Source organism: Bidens hawaiensis, unplaced genomic scaffold (genome assembly GCF_021521415.1).
Source record: "Bidens hawaiensis isolate Kalapana, Puna unplaced genomic scaffold, B.hawaiensis_p1.1 tig00009224_1, whole genome shotgun sequence".
Taxonomy (NCBI): Eukaryota; Viridiplantae; Streptophyta; class Magnoliopsida; order Asterales; family Asteraceae; genus Bidens; species Bidens hawaiensis.
The window spans coordinates 271,519-294,853 of NW_027491681.1; the positions used below are offsets into that span (position 1 = coordinate 271,519).

The window sequence follows — 23,335 nt, forward strand, 5'->3', positions numbered from 1 at the left end:
ATGAAAAAAGAAGAAACAAATAATAAAAAAATAATATAGAGATAGGAAATGGGGGATTGGATGTGGAAGGTTTTTTAAAAGTGAGAAATAAATTTAAGGAATATGAATTTTTAGCTAAATTATAGGGATGGGGATAAGGGATGGGATGAGAATGCTCTGATAAGATTTAATCTCAATAAATTGTAAAAGAAATGTTAATTATGCAAATATTTTAAATAAAATAATTGATAAAGGTTGAGTGGGTGTGGTCTAATCTCATTGGGTTGGGGATTGGTCAATGGAGATAGGGATGACTAGTCTTTGCTTGTCCACAATTGGATGCTACCTACTTTTTATTATTCTTCTTTTTAATTATGTTTAGTTTAATTATAAGTGTGCCTCAAAGATAATGGTGTATAATAGAAATAGCCTAGCATTTAGTCTTTTCTCGTGTAGGTTAAGTCCCCGATTAATATATTATTATCATACAAATGCTTAAAGTTTGCCTAATTACAATAAAAACACTAAGCAACTTACTATTTCCCTCCCAGATTAAATGCCCATTAGTCCTTTTTGAGTACGTAAAAACATTTGTAATGAGCTTTTACATCAGATTTCTCATCAAAATCTCTCAATTTAGTCCGTGAAACCCAACTAACTCTTTGAAGTCTCTCTTTCAATGTCGGCGTTCAAATATTGAATAAAAACATCACTCGTGTTTTTTGTATGATTAAGAAAGTCATAGATAGACATCATAAGATAAAATATATGTTTCTCCTTTTAAAGAGTTAACTAACACACCCTCTAAATCTCCTCCACTATTGCTCACCATGAAACTTCAATCATTTTGATATAAACATATTTATTGCATATGGATATGCTACAAGGTCATTTGTAAAATATGTTAAAATGTCTATATATCAATTTCATAGTTTGAAATTTTGAAAATGACAAGTACATGCTTAAGTTGTTTCTTAAACAAACAAAGAAACTTAAAGAGTTAAGTGTCATTTTAGTACCTGTGGTTTAATCGACTACGCAACTTTAGTATTTTTTTTGAATTTTTCGCAACTGGCTACTCCATGTTTCAAAAACTAGCCATTTTAGTATTTTTTTCGTAACCCCGTTTATTTTTTCCGTTAAGTCAAGGGCATAATGGTAACTTTAGTTATTTTATTTATTTTCTTTTTGAGTTAAGTGCCATTTTAGTACCTGCGGTTTGGTCAACTACGCAACTTTAGTACTTATTATTTATTTTATGCAAATGGCTGGCTACCTCAGTTTCAAAAAACTTGCGTTTTTAGTACTTTTTTTTCTAACCCCGTCTATTCTTTTCGTTAAGTCGAAGATAATTTGGTAACTTCGTTATTTTCTTTTCTTTTAAAAGCTTATATCTTGTAAACCTTAAATCCACAATCATAACATCAAAATCTAAATCCTAAATCCCTAAACTCTTTCTCCATGTCATCATAGGGCTTGAATTTTTACGATATTTGGGAATTTAGGATTTGGATTTTGAAGTTTTGTTAAGGGCATTTAAGGTTTACAAGATATAAGTGTTTAATAGTAAAGAAAAAACAAAGAAAATAACGAAGTTACCAAATTATCTTTAACTTAACGAAAAAAATAGACGGAGTTAGAAAAAATGTACTAAAAACACAAGTTTTTTGAAACTGAGGTAGCCATTTGCATAAAATAAAGAATAGGTACTAAAGTTGCGTAGTTGACCAAACCACAGGTACTAAAATGACACTTAACTCAAAAAGAAAATAAATATAATAACTAAAGTTACCATTATGCCCTTGACTTAACGGAAAAACTAAACGGGGTTACGAAAAAGTACTAAAATGGCCAGTTTTTAAAACATGGAGTAGCCAGTTGCGAAAAATTTAAAAAAAATGCTAAAGTTGCGAAGTCGATCAAACCACAGGTACTAAAATAATACTTAACTCAAACTTAAAAGTCTTTGATAGTTTGATGATGTGTTGACATAAACTAAGGGGCATTTAAGTAACAGGAGTTAGAATTGTAAACCATGGTTAAGTGAAAAGGTAAGGATGGTTAGTTAAGTGATGTGTTGTGATGTGTAGTGGCTAACTTTATCCAGTTACTCTCTCTATCTCTAACGCTGTGTTCTCGAGTGTCATTTAAAGAGGGGAGAGGAAGGAAATAAAAAGAAAATGAGAATGAATCATGTTTCAGAGATTTTTTTAGAAGGGAAGGGAGAAGGAGAGAAAAAACTAGAAAACTTAAGTCAATACCCATCCTTACAAACTAGAGAGATGAGAGAAAATATTTATGTATAACATTAACTACCTGTTAACTCCTACGTTTTCTTTCCCTTCTATTCGGAAACTCCACAGTATAAAACTAAAACGTTCCTTTTAATATTAATATATTATTAACCCAACACCAAGACAAGTTAATTAGTTTGTTGTCTCTGGATTCCGTCTACCGCCGGACACTGAGTTCCGTCGTCCGCATCCATCTCACAGTAAGTTTAAGTTGTTTAATTATCCGTATAGCATCTGTGTGTGTGTGTTTTTGTAAATGGATTTGAATAATAACCATTTCAATTTTGGAAGATCTGGAATTAATTAATTAATTAAGAGATAAATTATATATTTTGGGTGTTTTTAAGGAAATCATACCCGGCCAATTGGGATTGGGAGTTTAAATATTTGCAATTCATATTATTCGTGTATGATTGTAGGTTGAATTGGATTTGTACTTACTTTCCATGAACAACATAAAGATATGTTACTTTGAATACAGTTTCATTTCATTTCATTTCATTTTTCGATGGATGTTCTCAATAATTTGGAGCAATATATATTAATTATAGGGAGAGTATTCATGATAGACCTTCTTTCTATGCAGGCAGTATATATAGATAGATATTTATTACTTCATTACTGATTTATATGTTGTTTGAGTTGCTCGATACTAATCCAGTTCATTTTCAGGCATTTCTTTCTCCTTCGAATATATATTTCAACTTGATACTTATTGTTATTTCTCGATATATATCCCGATATGATAAACAGGAAAATATATCTCACACCTTCCTTTTGTAATGTGTTGTTATTCAGGATATTTAAACAAGATTTACCGTACCTTATAAAGGCGTGTTTTTTATACAACAAGGTACCATTCATATACAAATAATGGCATCAAAATCTTTTGCTGATATGTTGGATTTGGTTCCTGATAAACTACTGGATATCCCTCAAACTCCAAGAAATCTTCCACGGGTCATGACTCTGCCCGGAATTATCAATGCTCATGATGGAGATTCAGATAGTACCTCGTCCAACTGTCCCGAGAGGAAAATCATCGTGACAAACATGTTACCTTTACATATTCAGCGCGATCCGGATACCCTAAAGTTGACTTTCAGATTCGACGAGGACTCTCTCTACTGGCAACTAAAAGACGGGTTTCCTCCTGAAACTGAGTTTGTATATGTAGGTTCGCTCAAGGTTGAAGTAGATGCGAGTGAACAAGAAGAAGTTGCTCAAAAGCTTCTAGAAGAATTCAATTGTGTTCCCACTTTTCTTCCTCATGATCTTCACACAAAGTTTTATGCTGGTTTTTGTAAACAGCAATTGTGGCCGCTTTTTCATTACATGCTTCCTATTTGCCCTGACCATGCTGACCGGTTTGACCGCGTTCTCTGGCAGGCGTATGTATCTGCAAACAAAATATTTGCAGATAAAGTTATGGAAGTTGCAGACCCAGATGAGGATTATATTTGGGCTCATGATTATCATCTTATGATCTTACCTACCTTTCTAAGAAAACGTTACAGTCGGGTCAAACTTGGTTTCTTCCTTCATAGCCCTTTTCCTTCATCGGAAATATATAGAACTCTTCCTGTAAGAGATGAAATCCTTAAAGGACTTCTTAACTGTGATCTAATCGGGTTCCACACGTTTGATTATGCTAGACACTTTTTGTCATGCTGCAGTAGAATGATGGGCCTGGATTATGAGTCCAAGCGAGGACATATCGGCCTCGATTACTTTGGTCGAACAGTGTATATCAAAATTTTACCTGTTGGCATTCACATGGGCCGGCTTGAATCTGTTCTAAGTCTTCCAATCACATCAAGTAAAGTCAACGAGATAAGTCAAAGGTTCAAGGGGAAAAAGCTGATAGTTGGAGTCGATGACATGGATATCTTTAAAGGCATTAGTCTTAAGTTACTAGCGTTTGAATATCTGTTACAGATGAACCCTGCGCTACAAGGTAACGCTGTTTTGATCCAAATTGTGAACCCTGCAAGAAGTACAGGAAAAGATGTACATGAAGAAAAACGTGAAACGTATTCAGTTGTACGTAAAATAAACGAGACATATGGTTCACCTGATTATGAGCCCGTGGTTCTAATCGACCGCCCGGTAGCCCGTTATGAAAAGTCGGCTTATTATTCAATGGCTGATTGTTGCATAGTCAATGCTGTTAGAGACGGAATGAATTTAGTACCGTATAAATACATCGTTTGCAGACAACACTCGCCTCATATTGACAAATCAAGTATGCTGGTTGTCTCTGAGTTTGTCGGGTGTTCACCGTCTTTAAGCGGTGCTATACGGGTCAACCCATGGGACATTGAATCTGTAGCTGGAGCTATAAACTCTGCTTTAACAATGAAAGATTCAGAGAAGAAATTAAGACACGAAAAACACTACAAATACGTAAGCTCTCACGACGTGGCTTACTGGGCCCGTATGTTTATGCAAGATTTAGAAAGAGCATCAAAAGACCATTATAACAAACGTTGTTGGGGTATTGGTTTCGGGCTTGGTTTTCGCGTCGTTTCTCTTTCTCCAAGTTTCAGAAAACTTTCTCCAAATTATATTGTTTCTGCGTATAAGAAGTCAAGCAGACGGGCTATATTTCTTGATTATGATGGTACACTTATCCCACAATCGTCTATTGTAAAAGCTCCTAGTCAAGAACTAATTAATATTCTGAGCACACTTTGCAATGATCCTAAAAACACGGTCTTCATTGTGAGTGGACGAGGAAGAAGCTCGTTAAACGAGTGGCTTGCTCCTTGTGAATGGCTCGGTTTAGCTGCTGAACATGGTTATTTTACAAGGTATTATTTAAATGTTATTCGACAATTGAACATCATATTATGTGTATTTTAATGTCTTCTAATAATATAAATCTTGGTTTTGTAGATGGAGTGCGAAATCTGAGTGGGAGTTGAGTATCCCGGCTACTGATCTTGAGTGGAAGGAGATTGCTGAACCGGTTATGAGACTGTATACAGAAGCAACCGATGGTTCGAGCATTGAGGTCAAAGAAAGTGGTCTGGTTTGGCACCACCAGGATGCTGACCCTGACTTTGGTTCGTGTCAGGCTAAGGAGTTGTTGGTGCATTTAGAAAACGTACTTGCTAATGAGCCGGCTGTGGTTAAACGTGGTCAACACATAGTTGAAGTCAAACCTCAGGTTTGCTAACTAACTTCCAGTTAATTTTAAAAGCTTAAATTTTGAAACTTTTTGACTTTTGCAGGGTGTGACAAAAGGATTAACTGCAGAGAAGATATTATCAAGAATGGTGAAAAAGGGGGAAAGCCCGGATTTTGTGACGTGCATCGGGGATGACAGGTCAGATGAAGACACGTTTGAAAGCATTCGGAGTGCGGTTGTAAGTTCAAAGCCAGAAATATTTGCGTGTACGGTTGGACAAAAGCCGAGTAAAGCTAAATATTATCTTGATGACACTGGTGATGTGATCAAACTGTTGGGAGGGCTTGCAAATGCTTCAGATCCAAAACCTGGTAACACTGCCCGATTTCAGATCACTTTTGATACCATTTTTTAAGATATTACTTCTTAGTAACATGTATAGTTTTCTGTTGTGGCGAAAAAAGTAAAGGAAATTTTTTTTATATTTATTTATGATATGATGAATCTTTTAACCTGGTCTGGTGTGTAATGGATAGAAAGCAAATGCTTATTATTATTATTATTATTATTATTATTATTATTATATAGCTCACTTTTTATATGGTTTATGTGCATCTTATCTTCTTATCAAATTCTGGCAGTTGAAGCAAAGAATATGATTGAATTCAACTTATACTTGGCGCCAGTATGTATAAAACTGTGACAATTTTTAAATGAATTTTTGTTTTTTCTGTTTGAAGGTTAATGAATAAAGGCAAAAGGGGATCAAGTATCTTATCTTCTTTTTTTTTTCAAACTTTTAATGCAAAGTATCTTACTTTTTTATCTTTATGTGCTTCGAAGCTACTTGCATTTCTTAAGATTCCATTCAATTTTGCTTCTAGGCATCATACTCTTGATTCGAACTGTTGGTTAGTATGGGATTGCGCAGAGAAAGGCCCTTATGCCCACGTCCCAGTCGCCCTCCCGGAGGGATATGTGCATCTAAAAGATCTTTCATAGTGTGCCCAATCCCAAAATGTGACCGCATTTAGGGTGATAGATTTATTTATATTGACCTATAAGATCTTTAAGGAGAGTAATGTAGAGAAATCACCTTAAAGCAAACATATTATTAATACACACCCTTTATTATTGAAATAGTGTCATTTTTGTTATCTAGTTGACAGTGACACCATCTCTTTGGAAAAATTAAACTTGTTACCTGACCTACTCAATCGGCATGTTTCGCTAATTGAAGTCCCTCAATCGGCATGTTTCGCTAATTGAAAAGTGACAAGGAAAAGAATTGAACGGCTAAAATACTTTATTTAAGCCATGAAGTGATTTAGTTATACTTTATTAGCAGAGTTTGGAAGCGGTTAAAGTCTTTTTTGCCTCTCATTTACTCTAGTCAGTTATTACTATTTCTTTTTTGATCCAGGTATTCACTACATAAACAAGGTACGTTTTCCAACCACTTAGATCTTTCAAAGTTCAAACTACTAAGTTATAAATTATTGTATGTTGTAAGATGACGGGTACATTTCAACAATTTTCATTTTAATGCCAACAAGCTAACTAGCTTCAAACATCTATATATAGTAATATTTTATTTTGTATGTTTTAATGTTTTATAGACCCAATTTTCTTATATAATGAAGGCAAATATTTGTCTTTCTGATTTAGAAAAACATTACCATGTGAACCATTTTTGTCGTGTCTATTATTGAATTTGACTTGACATGTAAAGTTCCCCCGTGAATGAAATAAAAATAAAGGAAAATGATTTTGGTCTATAAATAAGGTAAATAAGAAAACAATTGATGTCACGCAAATGTCTTGTCATACTTCCTCTCCTCCTTCTATAGCTGAATGGAAAATGGAAGTTGAAGAGGTAGGTCCCAACAGAGCCCAGTTGGTCCCGCAAGACTCACCTTGAACAGGGACGTCTGCGCAAAGGCCATCTGCTCCCGCAGGACCCACCATGCTCAGAGAACCTTACGCGCAGTACGCAAGTTGTACACGCAGGGAAAGCCTCCCAATGGTGAAGTACCCCGCCTGTTCCCGCAGTTGCGGATACAAGCCATCAGGGAAGGCTACCCGCAGACAGCAGGGCTACACGCACAAGACAATAGCTACTTCAGTAGTCACATGAAGGAATGAGCAAGGCGGGAACAATCCCGCCAAAATGAGCCAGTCCGTATGATTCTGAAAGATCTTTTGTACTATACCTACCAAGGTATGGATAGGACAGACAATCTGACCAGAACAGCCCATGAGCCAATCACAGGGTGACAGCTCACCGACAACAGTACGAGGAGGAGCACCCTCTAGTACTGTTTGTCACTATTAGCCGCTGCCTACTCACCAACTCTTACTGAGGGGCGTGCGCAGCCTACAGTTGGTAGAATAGTGTTACTGTTGGCCGTAACCTATTCACCAACCAGCATGGCCTGCGTATAATCCACAGTAGGTGGGACGTGCATAATCTACAGTTGGTGGAATAGTGCAGCCGACTTTGTTACTGTTGGCCGTAACCTATCCACCAACCAGTATGGCCTGTGCATAGTCCACTGTTGGTAGAACAGGAATACTATTCAGCTGGCTGTACCTTCTAGGAAACCTACCTTCGGCTATAAATACTCCAACATCTTGGAATGGTAAGATCATCTGCTATCCTGTTATCTAGCAATCTCTTAATATACACTTATATTCAGAGCAATCTAGTCTGATTCTCACGCCGGAGGGTGGTCACAAGGAGGAACCCCCCCCCCCTTCTCAGTGACGAGCTTACGGTGTTTGTTTTGCAGGTCCCCTGAAGAACAACCGTCTCTGTTGGACCTCATTCTCGTGGGAAACATTACTTAACCCCCAGATTATCTATAATCTGCACCGGGTCACTTAGTGTTTCTTCATTGGCGCCATCCGTGGGACACCCTTTACAGACGTAACTTTCTTGGCCCACTCTTAAGATGCGTGGACAACCAAGATGCTGACTACCTCTTGAGGGAAGTACACGAAGGCATCTGTGGAGTTCACGCAGGTCCCCGCGCTGTTGTGGCTAAGCTGAACAATGCGGGATACTTTTGGCCGGGGATGCATATGGATGCACTGGCATACACCAGAAAATGCAGGTCTTGCCAGCTTTACGCACCCAACACGCATCGCCCGAAGAATGAACTTGTTCCAGTCACTTCTTCGTGGCCATTTCAGAAGTGGGCCATCGATGTGACAGGCCCATTTCCCACAGCAGCAGGAAATGTTCAGTTCCTAGTGGTAGCCATCGACTACTTCACCAAGTGGATAGAAGCAAAACCTTTAGCCCAAACAACCGCAAAACATATCAAAAAATTTATTTGGGAATTTATTATTTGTCGTTTTGGACTTCCACAGAATTTGGTGAGCGATAACGGCACCAACTTTGCTGACAAGAAGCTACAGCAGTGGCTGAAAGAACTTCAAATCACCCACACCTTTACCTCAGTGGCACACCCGCAAGGTAATGGTGAGGTGGAAAGAGCAAACAAGAGCATCGTCGATGGCATAAAAAAAAGACTCTTGGAACACAGATCCGGCTGGGTGGACGAGCTTCCGCACGTCCTTTGGGCAAACAGAACGCTGAAAAAGGCCAGTACGGGGGAAACCCCGTTCAGTCTCACTTATGGCACTGAAGCCATGGTCCCGGTCGAAATTGGTTTACCCTCACCAAGGGTCTTGATCCAGCCAGAAGACAATGATGCGGAAAGACGGTTAGACCTTATGCTAACCGAGGAACGCAGAGACTTGGCCGCAGTGCGTGAAGAGAATTACAAACGACAAATGCAAAAGTACTACAACACGCGGGTAAAACTCTGCAACTTCAGTATAGGAGACTACATACTGCGTAACAACGAGGCTTCAAACCAAGAGCGCCCAGGAAAGCTGGCCCCGGTCTGGGAATGGCCATACATTATCAAAGAAGTCCTGGGAAAAGGCGCATACCGGCTTGAAAGGCTCGATGGTACTCCCATCCCAAGAACATGGAATGGAGCTCAATTACGCAAATGTTATATGTAGATCAATTCCAAACTTGTAAAGAAAAGGCCTAGAGCCACTTCTAATGGAAATGATTCTCCTTTCACAATGTGTTGATAACTTTACCTTTATACTTATGAACTTCCCACATTAGTGCCGGTATTCACCGCATAAATGGGGGAAGAAGTAAGTCGTTACGTGTGGAAGGCGGCAAAACCCGCATAAACAACGCTAAAAATAAGGAAAACCTACACGCAGGTCAGATGTAAGTAAAGTTTAGCCATCCTTGTAAGTGCAAGTGACGGTCTTACCCGCACAATCACGAACAAGGAAGCAAAACTTCAACTTATCTACCACGTTCAAAGGTTAACTTATACTAAAAAAAAAAAAATAATAAGGAAAACCTACACGCAGGTCAGATGTAAGTAAAGTTTAGCCATCCTTGTAAGTGCAAGTGACGGTCTTACCCGCACAATCACGAACAAGGAAGCAAAACTTCAACCTATCATCTACCATGTTCAAAGGTTAACTTATACTAAAAAAGGATGAGGAAAACCTACACGCAGGTCAGATATGGGTAAAGTTTAGCCATCCTACCAAGTGCAAGTGCCGATCCTATCCGCACACTCACAAAGGGGGAAGCAAAACTTCAACCTACTGTCAACCACATTCAAGGTTAACTTATTCTAAACACTTGGGAAATCGCTAATTTAAACTAAGTATGCAAGTCATATAAGGTTTATAAAACAATGAACCCAAAGGAAATAACAGTCTTATCCACAAAAAGATTTGTATTTCAAAAGATATATTACAAGAATGGCCGGGTAACTACCCGCCTACAAAACAAAATCTAGTCTATCCTAGCAGCGGGAAGGGATCTTCAGAATCAAGCTTCAGGACCACTTCCACTTGGACCCGCCCCATCAGTAGAGCGTGGCGGTTCAAGGAAAGCCTTGAGGATAGCAAGTCCATCATCAACAGCAGCGACTTCCTTCACCTTCTCCACCACCGGATGCGGAAAGGCGGCATATTGGTTCACCGCTTGGTCATATGCAGCTTCGGTGTCCACATCGAACAAAGGGAAGTTGGAAGGCGGGAAGCCTCTCTCAACGAACCCTAGACCAAGCAGGAAGCCGGCCTTTTCCCCATCCTCATGAGAAGCGTTGAGGGCTGCGCTCATGGCATCATCGTAAGTAGTCTCTGAGAAGACCCGATGCACAACCTACAAAAAAAGATACAAGTGTCAAACACCTTTTCTATGAACAAAGGAAAGCGTGAAGACGTAAAGCTAAACATACCTGAGACAACGCTTCTCGAAGAAGCCATTCCTTGGCAACCAGAGCTTCTTTAAGGGCGGCTTGAGCTTGGGTGCAGGCGCGTTCGGCTTCGCTTTTGTTAAGGTTGGCAAGTAGCACTTCCTTTGCGGCAGCCTCTTCGACGCCCTTAAGCTTCCGCTCGGTATGGTCAAGCACGCCCCTCTGGTCCAAGATCTCCTGGAGCTTCTTGGCATCTTCCATCGCCAAGGCATCATGAGCACGTTGGAGAGCCTCTAATTTGGCCTTGAGCTCCTCGTTCTCCATGCGTAAAGGCTCAGCAACGGCTTCAGCCTTGGTGGCCCTCTCGGTCGCGTTCCTCGCAGTCTCCTTAGCTAGCCGAAGCTGTTCGTTAACAGCTTGGGCAGCCTTGGAGCGGGCCTCGAGTCGCGCTTGAACCTCAACCTCGAGGGCCTTGAAGGCCTTCTCCTTCTCCGCAGCCACTGCGGTTAGTTTTTGGTTCTCCTCCCGGAGAGCACGCGCCTGAGATACTTCTTTAACGCGAGCTGCTTTCAACTTGTCGTTTTCACGACAAAGCAGCTCGACGCGTGGCTGCATCCGGGCCAGGAGAACCCGAAGCTCGTTGGTTAGCCTACCCTCCTGGTAGCTAACCATGGCTTCCCCCAACGCACCATGGGGAGCAGCGTGGCGAGCCCAGTCCACGCACTCCACAGGTGTGCGAAGGGTTGTTCCTCGGCGAATGTTCCATCTTGGAACATACACTTCATTGGAATCCGACACTGCAAAAGAAACAAAGCAGTTAGGAAAAGATGATAAAAAATGCATAAAGGCCAAAAGAACCCTACGCACCTGTAGGGTCGATCACAGGCCGATAGCCACCGAACCCATCACCTGAACCTAAGGGAAATCCATCCAAAAGGTCAGGCAGATGGGAAGGTAACAAAGATTGGCGAGAAGCCCCGCGCGTACCTGAAGGTTCGGCCGTCGAGGCCGATGGCGGAGGCGGCATGGTTTCCGCCGCAGTCGATGGCGGAGGCATGGTGTCCGCCGCGGTGGCCGCCGCGGAGTCAGCAGCAACAGTAACCGCCGGCTCGGTGAAGGATGCTGTAAAAATCGCACTCACCGCCGGCGGTGACGTCATCTCGGCTGGAACAGTCGGCTCAAAGGAGTGAGCAACTGGACCAGCGGAAGCAGGCGCAGGCGCCTGGGTCGACGCCTCAGGTAGGCTGACCGAGCCTACCGTCATTGGCGGAGAGGTACTCCTCTGCGCTCCACCCTGGAATGCGTCAACATCCACGCCTGCACAAAGAAGACAAGTGTTTTAACAATAAATTTATGAAGTATGATAAATCTACAAAGATAAGGATGTTTGTACTTACGGGTTTTCTTGAGCCTGAACGTACGGACGGGCGGAGACGAACCCGATGGAGCCGGTCTCTTGATGCCGGTAACAGTCGTAGTCGTTGGTCCTCCGGAGGTAACATCGTAGCCTCCGGAGCAGTGGTCTTCTCACCACCGGGGTTCCCCGCCACCTCTTCACTACCTGACTCGGTGTCAGATAGAATCACTGGATCGGCTGTGGAGGCCGCCTTCTCCTTCCCTTTACCGCCGGCAGCCTTCTTCTTCCGCACCAACGAAGGACCATCTGCGGATTCCTCAGAAGAAGACGGGATGTCAGGAATTCCAACAGCAGGTACAGCATTGAGGGGTTGAGGATGGAATAGCGCCTTACCTGGCCGCCGGTGGATCAGGATCTCGTGGCCTAAGGGATAGACCTCCACGAACCGATCCGCCATTTGTTCCAGGATGGGCAACTCGTTCTCGTCTAGAGCACGAGTACCCATCCGCGCGGGACCGTCAGCTTCCCGCGGGTACAGGAGCGACTCCAAGTCGTTCCCCTCTGAAAGAAAATAAACAGTTAGAAGATAAACTCGTATAAGCAAAAAGAAACGGAGCATACCGTAAGGGATAGAGTTCGAACCATATTCGAGGACGATCGGGATTTTATGCGCATCCGCCTCTTTCCACACTCGGCTCATCCCCAACATCACCATCCCGGACTCCGGAAACCGGAAAACCGGAGATTGGATCCGGGATATCTTCGAGAACCATTCCGCCTCCTGGTAGTTGGTGGCGTGAATGCTCGGAATTGCTTGGCCATTTTTAAACTTCATGGCGATGGGGATGGCGCGGGCAGAAATGTAGAAGAACTCCCGCTTCCACGAACGGAGACTGCGCTCGGTTGCACAAATCTTCAAACCCTTGATACGGGTTGTCAGGGTATACCACCCCTGGATGCACATCCAAGTGTAGAAGGTCATCAGGCGGTCAACATGGGGCTCGAGGCCCAAAATCCGGCACACCCACTCGAAATGGCGAATCTTGGCGATCGCCATGGGGTGCAACTCGGTCAGATGAACACCGTGCCTCTCAAGGACACGGTAAACAAACTTTGTCAATGGGAACCTAAGATTCCCATAGACAAAGAATGCTGCATAAACCCCGATCTTGCCGATGGGGGCATCGTACACGGTCTGATGGGGTTCAGGAAACTCAGGCTCGAAAGGATCGAGCATGAACTTCCTAACAACATACCGGTACTGATCGCCGGGCAGAGCACACTGGCACTCACCAGCAGTACTCTTGTCATCGGCCGAAGACTCAAGATCACGAGAAGACATTTTGCAGAAAGAAGAAAGCGATTTCGGGAAAATGCTTGCCTGAAAAGGGGAGTATTTGCCGGAAATCGCTAAGAAGAAGAAGAGAAGGGTGAAGGTGTGGATTGCAAAGAGCCCTCTCCCCCTTTATATACTAATCGCAATTAATGCGATGAATTTAATGCGGAGGAGAGAGAAATCGAAGGTGCAATGAAACTATTACACGTGGCAAAAAGCAGGCTGCCAACAGCTGTTGACAGGACGCGTACCATTAATTTCGCGGCCACGCGCCCGAAAAATCGCGCCCACGCGCCTGAAAAAGCGTCTGGAATGACCATGTACTGTCACGTCACCATAACTTCCTGCACGTCCTGACACAGTCAGAAGAAACCGTCGCACGACGTTTCAGATGTTTGGACTGTTCCTATCTTTCCACCAACTCTTCGAATTTCGAAATTCAAAATTCAAAAAAGATTCAAAAGTAAGCGGGAAAACACCCCTTACCTTGGCAAACAAGTAACCGTAAGACGGATGCGGGTACAGTGTTAAGGCAAAACCCTTCACATACCTAGCACCCGCAGGGAATCGAAACCAAGAATACCTTGGCAACCAAGTAACCATAAGCCGGGTGCGGGTACAGTGTTAAGGCAAAACCCTTCACATACCTAGCACCCGCAGGGAATTGAAGCCAAGAATACCTTGGCAACCAAGTAACCATAAGCCGGGTGCGGGTACAGTGTTAAGGCAAAACCCTTCACATACCTAGCACCCGCAGGGAATTGAAGCCAAGAATACCTTGGCAACCAAGTAACTATAAGACAGGTGCGGGTACAGTGTTAAGGCAAAACCCTTCACATACCTAGCACCCGCAGGGAATGGACTCCAGTACCTTGGAAGTAAAGTAACCGTAAGACGAGCGCGGGTAGTGTTAAGGCAAAACCCTTCACATACCTAGCGCCCCGCAGAGAATTGAAACCAAGAAGGATCTTCTTGGCAATGCTTGCGGATAGAGGAATAACATCCCCGCATAACGGGAACGTCGAGAATTATATTGTTTGAAACTCCGTGATGGAATTGGTGGTCTTAGCATAATTGATCACTATGTTGAAAACCACCAGAACCCCATGGAGACTATATACAAGTAAGACTCAACGCTCCTGACTTGCGAGAAGGTTACATACCTAACCGCATCATACCCAAAGATCAAGCAAAAAAATCGGGAATTTTTGCAAGTGACATTAGGAAACCCGCGGGAAGAATCCCCACGGAGAACCTTAAAACTAAAAACCCTTTTCAAAACCCCTTGCTTAAAGTCCAAAAGTTCACCTCACTTTATTAAACATTCATGAGAAGAACATTGGACTGGGGGGACTTGAAGAGGTAGGTCCCAGCAGAGCCCAGTTGGTCCCGCAAGACTCACCTTGAACAGGGACGTCTGCGCAAAGGCCATCTGCTCCCGCAGGACCCACCATGCTCATAGAACCTTACGCGCAGTACGCAAGCTGTACACGCAGGGAAAGCCTCCCAATGGTGAAGTACCCCGCCTGTTCCCGCAGTTGCGGATACAAGCCATCAGGGAAGGCTACCCGCAGACAGCAGGGCTACACGCACAAGACAATAGCTACTTCAGTAGTCACATGAAGGAATGAGCAAGGCGGGAACAATCCCGCCAAAATGAGCCAGTCCGTATGATTCTGAAAGATCTTTTGTACTATACCTACCAAGGTATGGATAGGACAGACAATCTGACCAGAACAGCCCATGAGCCAATCACAGGGTGACAGCTCACCGACAACAGTACGAGGAGGAGCACCCTCTAGTACTGTTTGTCACTATTAGCCGCTGCCTACTCACCAACTCTTACTGAGGGGCGTGCGCAGCCTACAGTTGGTGGAATAGTGTTACTGTTGGCCGTAACCTATTCACCAACCAGCATGGCCTGCGTATAATCCACAGTAGGTGGGACGTGCATAATCTACAGTTGGTGGAATAGTGCAGCCGACTTTGTTACTGTTGGCCGTAACCTATCCACCAACCAGTATGGCCTGTGCATAGTCCACTGTTGGTAGAACAGGAATACTATTCAGCTGGCTGTACCTTCTAGGAAACCTACCTTCGGCTATAAATACTCCAACATCTTGGAATGGTAAGATCATCTGCTATCCTGTTATCTAGCAATCTCTTAATATACACTTATATTCAGAGCAATCTAGTCTGATTCTCACGCCGGAGGGTGGTCACAAGGAGGAACCCCCCCCCCTTCTCAGTGACGAGCTTACGGTGTTTGTTTTGCAGGTCCCCTGAAGAACAACCGTCTCTGTTGGACCTCATTCTCGTGGGAAACATTACTTAACCCCCAGATTATCTATAATCTGCACCGGGTCACTTAGTGTTTCTTCAGAAGTAATTTTCGATAGGCTTGCAACGCTTCAAAAAGAGAGCGGTTGGATTACTGAAAACCTCTACTTGTACCAAGGCTTTTGGTATCAATCGGGTCGTGTAAATTCCATTGAAGCTACGATGGCCATACAAGACACGTTCAAAGCTCGCCCAAGTGATATCTACCTCGTCACGATGCCTAAGTCTGGCACAACATGGCTTAAGGCGCTCGTGTTTGCTTTGGTAAACAGAGATAAGTATAAAAATAACAACAGTAATGAAACTCACCCTCTACTTATATGTTTACCTGGCCTTACAGCCGAAGTTTTTAGAAAAACTCCTACCTACGTAGATGGAGATTCGCCACGCCTTTTTGCTACCCATATATTATAGCCTATACTTCATTACCTCAATCCATTATTGATTCAGGCTGTCGTTTAGTTTACTTATGTAGAAATCCTAAGGATGTTATGGTCTCCATGTTTCATTTCACAAATAGACTGAGAGACAAATCTCTTGGCCTAATGAAATTTGAAGAGGCTTTTAAGTTATTTAGCAAAGGTATCATGTTAAATGGACCCTATTGGGATCATGTGAAAGGGTATCGTAAGGTTAGTTTACAACACCCAGAAAATGTTTTATTCTTAACGTACGAGGACATGTCAATGGACACCGTCAACATTGTGAATCGACTTGCAAAGTTCTTGGGCTACCCCTTCACAGAGGAGGAAGAGGCTAATGGCACGGTGGAAGAAATTGTTAAACTTTGTGGTTTCAAAAGTTTAAGTGAGGTTAATAAGCATGGAGATATAGGTCCGAGCGTACCTAATGATGCATTCTTTAGGGAAGGTAAAGTTGGAGACTTGAAGAACCATCTGACCGATGAAATGAGCCGTATTATAGATGAAATCACCGAAGAAAAGTTTCGTGATTTGGATATATCATTCCCCATCTAAGTTCGTAAGGCTAATCATGGTGTAGAATATAAGTTTCCATCTCCGGTCGAGATGCAATGTTAGAATAAATATCGAGTGCAATAAATTAGTTTTTTTTCATAACGAGTGAGGCTCTTAATTTATTTCCACGCTTCTTAGTTCTTTTAAAATGACTTTGGGCTCATTCGGTGTCGAAAAGACGGTCTCACTAGCCACAGTCAAGTGACGATGTTATTATGCTCTACTATGTTAACATAATATTGTCTAGTGTGTGTAAAACTAACGTTAAAGCATAATACTGTGAAATAACTAGACCACAACGAAGCTCGACCTAACATCCAAAGTTGTACCAAATTAGTTACCATACCGAAATACATATATATACCCGTATCGTACCAATAAATTTGGTATAGTATTCGATACTCGGTTTTATTAGTTTTTTTGTACAGATACTTTCGAATATATAGTACGGGTACGAGTTAATGATCTCATCCCTAGTACAGATAAGTGGGTTCTAACAAGGTAAAGTAAATCATAGGCTGGGATGTGTTCCTGTTTCCTATTATTTCAGTGCTCCGTTTTGAAATATTCTATTCTATCAATTCTATACACTTTTTTATATGATTTGCAACGAACGTATGAACACGTGAGTAAATAGATGCTATTTGAGTTAATAATTAAATGGTAACAAAAACTTGCATAGATGTAACTCTTTTACTTTATATTATTGAAGGGACCACTATCATTCATGCTTGATCTTTTTGCAGCCATAGAATGTGACATATCTTATACGTTACCTTTGTATGTATAGTGCAACAATTTATTTAACTCATCTTTTGATAAATGTATACATATCGCTCAAACCGGTTTGTGTTAGCAGGTAATATATTGTTTCCTTGCATTTACTTGTGCTGTTTGGATACACACACATTTCAAAATATTCGATATTTGGATTTTGTTTTATCTAATACAAGGTAATGAAAATGTTGCTGAATTAAACTAAATTAAAATTAATTAAATTCACCAATAATAAAAAGGGTTACATAATTTCCTAACCTATTTGGATATAATTGAAAATACAGATATACCAGTGGCATTAAATACCATATCTGATTTACTTTAATAAAAAAAAGGAGAACCACATAAAATATTATCACTTAATACTTTTTTTTAGACAGAATTACAAATTTTGTCCTTTAAAATAAGACGAATTACGGTTCGTGTCCTTTTCTAAGTTTCCTTGCAGGCGGTGTACTTTAAACTTTTTTTCCTACAAGTTTTGTCCTTTACGCTAACTGGGTTAGAAAAAGTCAGTTAAATCCCATCACGTGAGGCGCATGTGAGGGCATATTGGTCTTTTTGCCTACCCTGCAACTTCTTCTTCTTCTTCTTCATTTTGATCACCACCGCCACCACAGCTCCAGCTCCGACCATGGGTATCGAATGCGAACTTCCGATATACTTTTTCAAAACAAGTATAATTTCTCAAATACTTGTTTTCCGGCAAGCTTAAACACCATACCACTTAACCAGATCAGTCAACTCACATCTCAATCCACATGTCAACTTTTTTAAAAAACAAAATGTCAAGAACAACCACCACCACGACGTCGTATTGGTGCTACAGATGCACACGCTTTGTTAGACTCCCAGCAAACGACACCGTTTTGTGTCCATACTGTGACACTGGATTCGTTGAAGCCGTTGAATCCAACGAGCCTCCACCGTTATCCACTACTCGCTGGCGTGTACCTTCTACGACGTCGTTTCTAAACAATAATAATAATAATAATAATAACCGTTCAGATCTAACGTCTCGCCGTGGCCGTCGCCGGAACAACGGCGACCGGTCACCGTTTAATCCGGTAATCGTCCTACGTGGCGGCGGCGTTGACAGAGGATTCGAGCTGTATTACGACGACGGAGCAGGCTCCGGTCTACAGCCGTTACCGGCAACGATGTTAGAGTTTCTAATGGGATCAGGTTTCGATAGATTACTCGATCAGTTATCTCAAATCGAATTAAACGGATTAAGCCGGTCCGTACATCCACCAGCATCAAAAGCAGCAATCGAATCGTTACCGTTAATTAAAATCTCAGATCTACACGTGGCAACGGAGTCTCACTGTGCTGTTTGTAAGGAAGCTTTTGTTATTAGATCTGAAGCGCGTGAGATGCCGTGTAAGCATATATACCATTCCGATTGTATTATTCCGTGGCTTAATATTCGGAACTCATGCCCGGTTTGCCGGCACGAACTTGCTCCGGATTCATTAGATCCGAATTCAATAGATCCGGATCCGAATAATCGAGAACGAGATGAACGAAACGACGACGAATCGGTAGCTGTAGGATTCATGGTTAAGTGGTCTGTGTCATAGGAGTGGTCGGAGCTGGAGCTGTGGTGGCGGTGGTGATGGTGTTTGAGGATATCCATGGGCGGAGTGGTTGTGGTATGGTGATGGTGGTGGCGTAGAGAGAGAAATAAGAGAGAAAGGAGGGGAAGGTAAAGATCTGCAAAATGAAGAAGAAGAAGAAGAAGAAGAAGAAGAAGAAGAAGAAGTTGCAGGGTAGGCAAAAAGACCAATATGCCCTCACATGCGCCTCACGTGATGAGATTTAACTGACTTTTTCTAACCCAGTTAGCGTAAAGGACAAAACTTGTAGGAAAAAAAATTTTAAAGTACACCGCCTGCAAGGAAACTTAGAAAAGGACACGAACCGTAATTCGTCTTATTTTAAAGGACAAAATTTGTAATTCTGTCCTTTTTTTTATAAAACATTTGTGGGAACAACCATAATAGTCTCATGGAAATATGAACAACCTTAGAATTTGATTAAAGCAAGTAGTACATTTTATTCAAGCGATTGGGCCAACACATGTCGGCTTTAATGATTCCTTTGTTTCCGGTAGATGAGCCGTGTCCGGTTTGCCGTAATTTGGTGAGCATGCGGTTTACTGCAAAGAGTTGCCTGGGTTTAAGTACATGCATGATTTAGTGAGGGATGTTCTTAAACGAGCCGGAATTTCGGCTAAAAAGGAAGCCCCCGTAAACTTTCTTACGGATCCTCAAGAAGGAAGATCTACATTACGACCGGCCGATATTCTTGTTTTTGGGTGGGTAGGGGAAAACACGCTTGTGTCAACCTCACAGGAGTGTCCCCTCTTGTTAGGATTAGGGACAATAGGTTTGTTGCAGGCCAGACAGCATTGAAGGCGGCATCGGGCAAGGTTGCTAAACACGAGAGAGCTTGTTTGGAGAATCAAAACGTCTTTATCCCCTTTTCCTTTGACACTTTTGGTTTCTTAGCTCCGGATGTCGTGGACCTTTTAAATATGGTTCAAAAAGTTGTGCATAGTAACGTATCGGCCCATAAGAATTGAAACTTTGTTTTTAGTAGGATTGGGTTTGTTATCCAAAAGGGGGTTGCGGCGCAACTTGTTGACCGCTTACCTGCCACTTCATTGTAAATCGTTTGTTTGGATGTTTCTATAATATTTTAGTAGGTATTATTTAAAAAAAAGTGATTAAAGAAAGAAAACTTGTAGCTAAATATCAATTCAACAAGATTCCATTACTTTTATAATCCAAGCAAAATCATGTCAAAATACTATAAATACCAAATCTCATGTAACGGTCCACTTATAGATATTAATCTTTTTACGACAAATTACAAGCTCTAAAAGAGTAGGGAAATATTTCACCACCACACCATGTCACATGTTATAAAAGCTCTATACGGAGCCGCATAATCTATTGTTATGTGAATGATATGTCGTAGGGGTGTGCATACGAAACAAAAGCATAACTCATAATTTGGTTATGAGTCGGGGTGCAGAAAAATAAAAATAAAAATAAAAATAAAAAATAATATTAAAGATGAATAAATAATAAATTATAAAGTATTAGTGGACTACAACAACTGTTTCGTATGCACACTCGTCCTTTTTCATTCTTTTAATTAGGGTTTCTTTCTTCACTGCACTTCATTCATCTATAAATAATCAGTAATAATAATATAATGCAGCTCTTGTCATTCTGTTGTTAAAACATATTCTTCTTATTGATAAGAAAGAATACAATGGGTAATACTAAAACCTTCTTCTTCTTCTTCTTCTTCTTCATGTTGGTTGTTTTGGTGTTACTGGGTGTATCATCTGCTGCTCCACCTGCAAGTGAGTAGTGTCATTTCATTTCAATTGTTGCTTATCGGATCTGTAATTGTAATTGTAATTGTGATTGCAGGGGTTGTTGTGAATGGGCTTTTCTCAAATGCTGCTTCTGCTTTCATTAAATGGGCTTCCTCTCTACTCAAAACTACCACCAAAACATCATCATGTATGTATTTATCTCATCTTCTAATCCTTCTTCTTTAATTTTCTATATATCTTAGTAACTGTTGTAATCAACGAGCCTAACCCTTGTTAATAATAATAATTATTATTACCATATACTCTAGTTATAGTATATGTAACTAATAATTAGGCAATGTAAATTCATTTATTCATAAATAAATAAATAATATAAACCAGCCGAGCTTGATCCTTAACCACAAATTGTGCTTTTACTGCAATTGTTATCGAAAATGGCGATTTTTAATTGATTGTTTTATTGTTTTAGCAATTACTGGACGGCCGTTGATGAAATTCGAGAGTGGATACAGTGTCGATACGGTTTTTGACGGAAGTAAGCTTGGGATTGAGCCTCATGCTCTTGAGCTTTTGCCTAATGGAGACCTTCTGCTTCTTGATTCTGCTAATAGCAATCTCTACAAGATCTCTTCATCTTTGTCTCTCTGTAACTTACTTACTTACTTATTATACCCGTGTTCACTTATATACCATTTTCATTTCATTTTCTGCTTCTTAATGTGGGAATAAAAATTTCAGATACTAGACCGAAACTGGTTGCTGGGTCAGCTGACGGGTATTCTGGACATGTAGACGGGCGGCTTAGAGAAGCTAAAATGAACCACCCCAAAGGCCTTACCGTTGATGACAAAGGAAACATATACATTGCTGATACCCACAACATGGCAATTAGGAAAATAAGTGATGCAGGTAGTAATAATGTCTTGTTACATTTTGATAAATACCTTTTTGAGTGCTGAGATGAAGAAAAGTGATTACTATTATTATTGTTTTGGTATTATAGGGGTGACAACAATTGCGGGAGGTGGGAAATCGGGCCGTGGGGGGCACATAGACGGCCCAAGTGAAGATGCAAGGTTTTCAAATGATTTTGATGTAGTCTACATTGGAAGTAGTTGTTCTCTTCTTGTTATAGACAGAGGAAACCAAGCAATCCGTGAGATTCAACTACCGTTTGATGATTGTGCTTATCAGTATGGAAGCGGTTTCCCTGTTGGTAAGTTAATATCCTTTTCAATGTTTGACATGTTGCATTTTAATGATAATTGTTTTAACTAATAAATTAGTACACTTGCAGGGATTGCAGTTTTGGTTGCAGCAGGATTCTTTGGTTACATGCTTGCGTTGCTGCAACGTAGAGTTGGTAGCATAATTTCCAATCAAACGGTAAGTCCTAGGTTCTTGACTTTTTTTGGGGTCAGATATAGCATTATTCAAATGTCATTTTCTGTTTGATTTCTTTAATTATTTGCCACCAATATCTTCCTGTTTTGGTTACCTGTTATAAAGTTGGTATACGTTGCATTCGATCTCTTTAAGTTTGAAAAATCATGTCATTTTTGAAGTTGAAACTATCTATGTTTCATTTCAAAGGTCAACACTCTGACTTTGATGCTAAAAACAGCATTTTGTCTAAATTCTAATGATATATTTGATATTTCTTGCAGGATGAACCTCAGACAACAATGAAACCAAACATTGCTCCAACACCGCCATACCAGAGAACATCACTAAGGCCGCCACTGATCCCGTCAGAAAACGAGCCGGAAAAACAAGAAGAAGGTTTCATTGCATCTCTTGGGAAACTTGTGGCCTACGCCACGTCATCATTCTCAGAGATCTTGTCAAATATCTTCCCGGGTTTCAAAAAGAAACAACCTAACTACCAGTACCAAAACCAACAGCCATTTCACCCAGATTACAAACACGGGTCGAACCCATGGCCCGTTCAAGATAGCTACGTGATCCCAGATGGAGACGAGCCTCCTCCGTCTATAGAAACCCGAACCCCGACCCCGAAAAAAACTTACCCGTTTATGACAAATGATGCTGAGAAAATACAACAGTTTCGTCAAAGCCGCCGTCTTTACAGCGGGTGGGACCACAATTATCAACAACAGCAACAACAACCACCACCACCGTCACATCAGCAACAGCATCACAACAGATATTATTCTTCCGTGCCAGAAACTTACTATGAACAAAGTACAGAAGAAACCAATGAGATTGTATTCGGGGCAGTTCAAGAACGAGCAGAAACAATGGTCATAAAGCCGTTAGATCATGGAAATTCAGTTTATGATCATCGTGGTAGGGTTCGGTCACGCTCTCGTGGTTTGGCGCGTGGTGATTGATCGGTTTATGTGATAAAAGACAGTATTGGGAATGGGAATTATTTCATTGTGATGAGTGAATTTGCAATGTTGTAAGAGTATAGTAGTAGTTTTATAGATCTTATATTATTATCATTATATGATGCAGCATTGGAGGGGGTATAATCTGTAAGAAGCTGCTATTATGTTATAACAAGTAAAT

At 41.2% G+C, this 23,335-nt stretch overlaps 3 protein-coding genes and 1 pseudogene across 4 annotated transcripts; all 4 read left to right on the forward strand.

The window, feature by feature from the left end:
- The first annotated feature begins 3,146 nt into the window (after positions 1-3,146).
- Positions 3,147-5,968, forward strand: LOC143531717 (putative alpha,alpha-trehalose-phosphate synthase [UDP-forming] 10). Its single transcript, XM_077026960.1, has 3 exons — positions 3,147-5,086; positions 5,172-5,445; positions 5,510-5,968. Exons 1-3 carry the CDS (start codon positions 3,147-3,149, stop codon positions 5,819-5,821), a joined length of 2,526 nt encoding a protein of 841 aa, XP_076883075.1. The 3' UTR covers positions 5,822-5,968.
- Positions 5,969-6,723: 755 nt separating this feature from the next.
- On the forward strand, positions 6,724-16,851 carry LOC143531757 (flavonol 4'-sulfotransferase pseudogene; annotated as a pseudogene).
- Positions 16,852-18,221: 1,370 nt separating this feature from the next.
- LOC143531758 (E3 ubiquitin-protein ligase RDUF2-like) lies at positions 18,222-19,028 on the forward strand. Its single transcript, XM_077026993.1, has one exon. The coding sequence runs from the start codon at positions 18,231-18,233 to the stop codon at positions 19,026-19,028; it is 798 nt and encodes a 265-aa protein (XP_076883108.1). The 5' UTR covers positions 18,222-18,230.
- A 1,606-nt stretch (positions 19,029-20,634) lies between these two features.
- LOC143531718 (uncharacterized) lies at positions 20,635-23,335 on the forward strand. 2 transcript variants are annotated; one of them, XM_077026961.1, is made up of 7 exons: positions 20,635-20,824; positions 20,895-20,987; positions 21,270-21,446; positions 21,539-21,712; positions 21,804-22,016; positions 22,098-22,186; positions 22,468-23,335. In XM_077026961.1, exons 1-7 carry the CDS (start codon positions 20,731-20,733, stop codon positions 23,152-23,154), a joined length of 1,527 nt encoding a protein of 508 aa, XP_076883076.1. In that variant the 5' UTR covers positions 20,635-20,730; the 3' UTR covers positions 23,155-23,335. The 2 variants fall into 2 exon arrangements, with proteins under 2 accessions (XP_076883076.1, XP_076883077.1); XM_077026962.1 differs by having other exon boundaries at positions 21,539-21,709.

What these genes read in the sequence shown, in the direction of transcription:
- LOC143531717 (XM_077026960.1), top strand. Translation starts at nt 3,147, where the DNA reads ATGGCATCAAAATCTTTTGCTGATATGTTGGATTTGGTTCCTGATAAA. An exon ending in GAACATGGTTATTTTACAAG is followed by an intron (nt 5,087 to 5,171) that starts GTATTATTTAAA and finishes TTGGTTTTGTAG; the next exon opens with ATGGAGTGCGAAATCTGAGT. An exon ending in TAGTTGAAGTCAAACCTCAG is followed by an intron (nt 5,446 to 5,509) that starts GTTTGCTAACTA and finishes TGACTTTTGCAG; the next exon opens with GGTGTGACAAAAGGATTAAC.
- LOC143531758 (XM_077026993.1), top strand. Translation starts at nt 18,231, where the DNA reads ATGTCAAGAACAACCACCACCACGACGTCGTATTGGTGCTACAGATGC.
- LOC143531718 (XM_077026961.1), top strand. Translation starts at nt 20,731, where the DNA reads ATGGGTAATACTAAAACCTTCTTCTTCTTCTTCTTCTTCTTCATGTTG. An exon ending in CTCTTCATCTTTGTCTCTCT is followed by an intron (nt 21,447 to 21,538) that starts GTAACTTACTTA and finishes TAAAAATTTCAG; the next exon opens with ATACTAGACCGAAACTGGTT. An exon ending in GCATAATTTCCAATCAAACG is followed by an intron (nt 22,187 to 22,467) that starts GTAAGTCCTAGG and finishes TATTTCTTGCAG; the next exon opens with GATGAACCTCAGACAACAAT.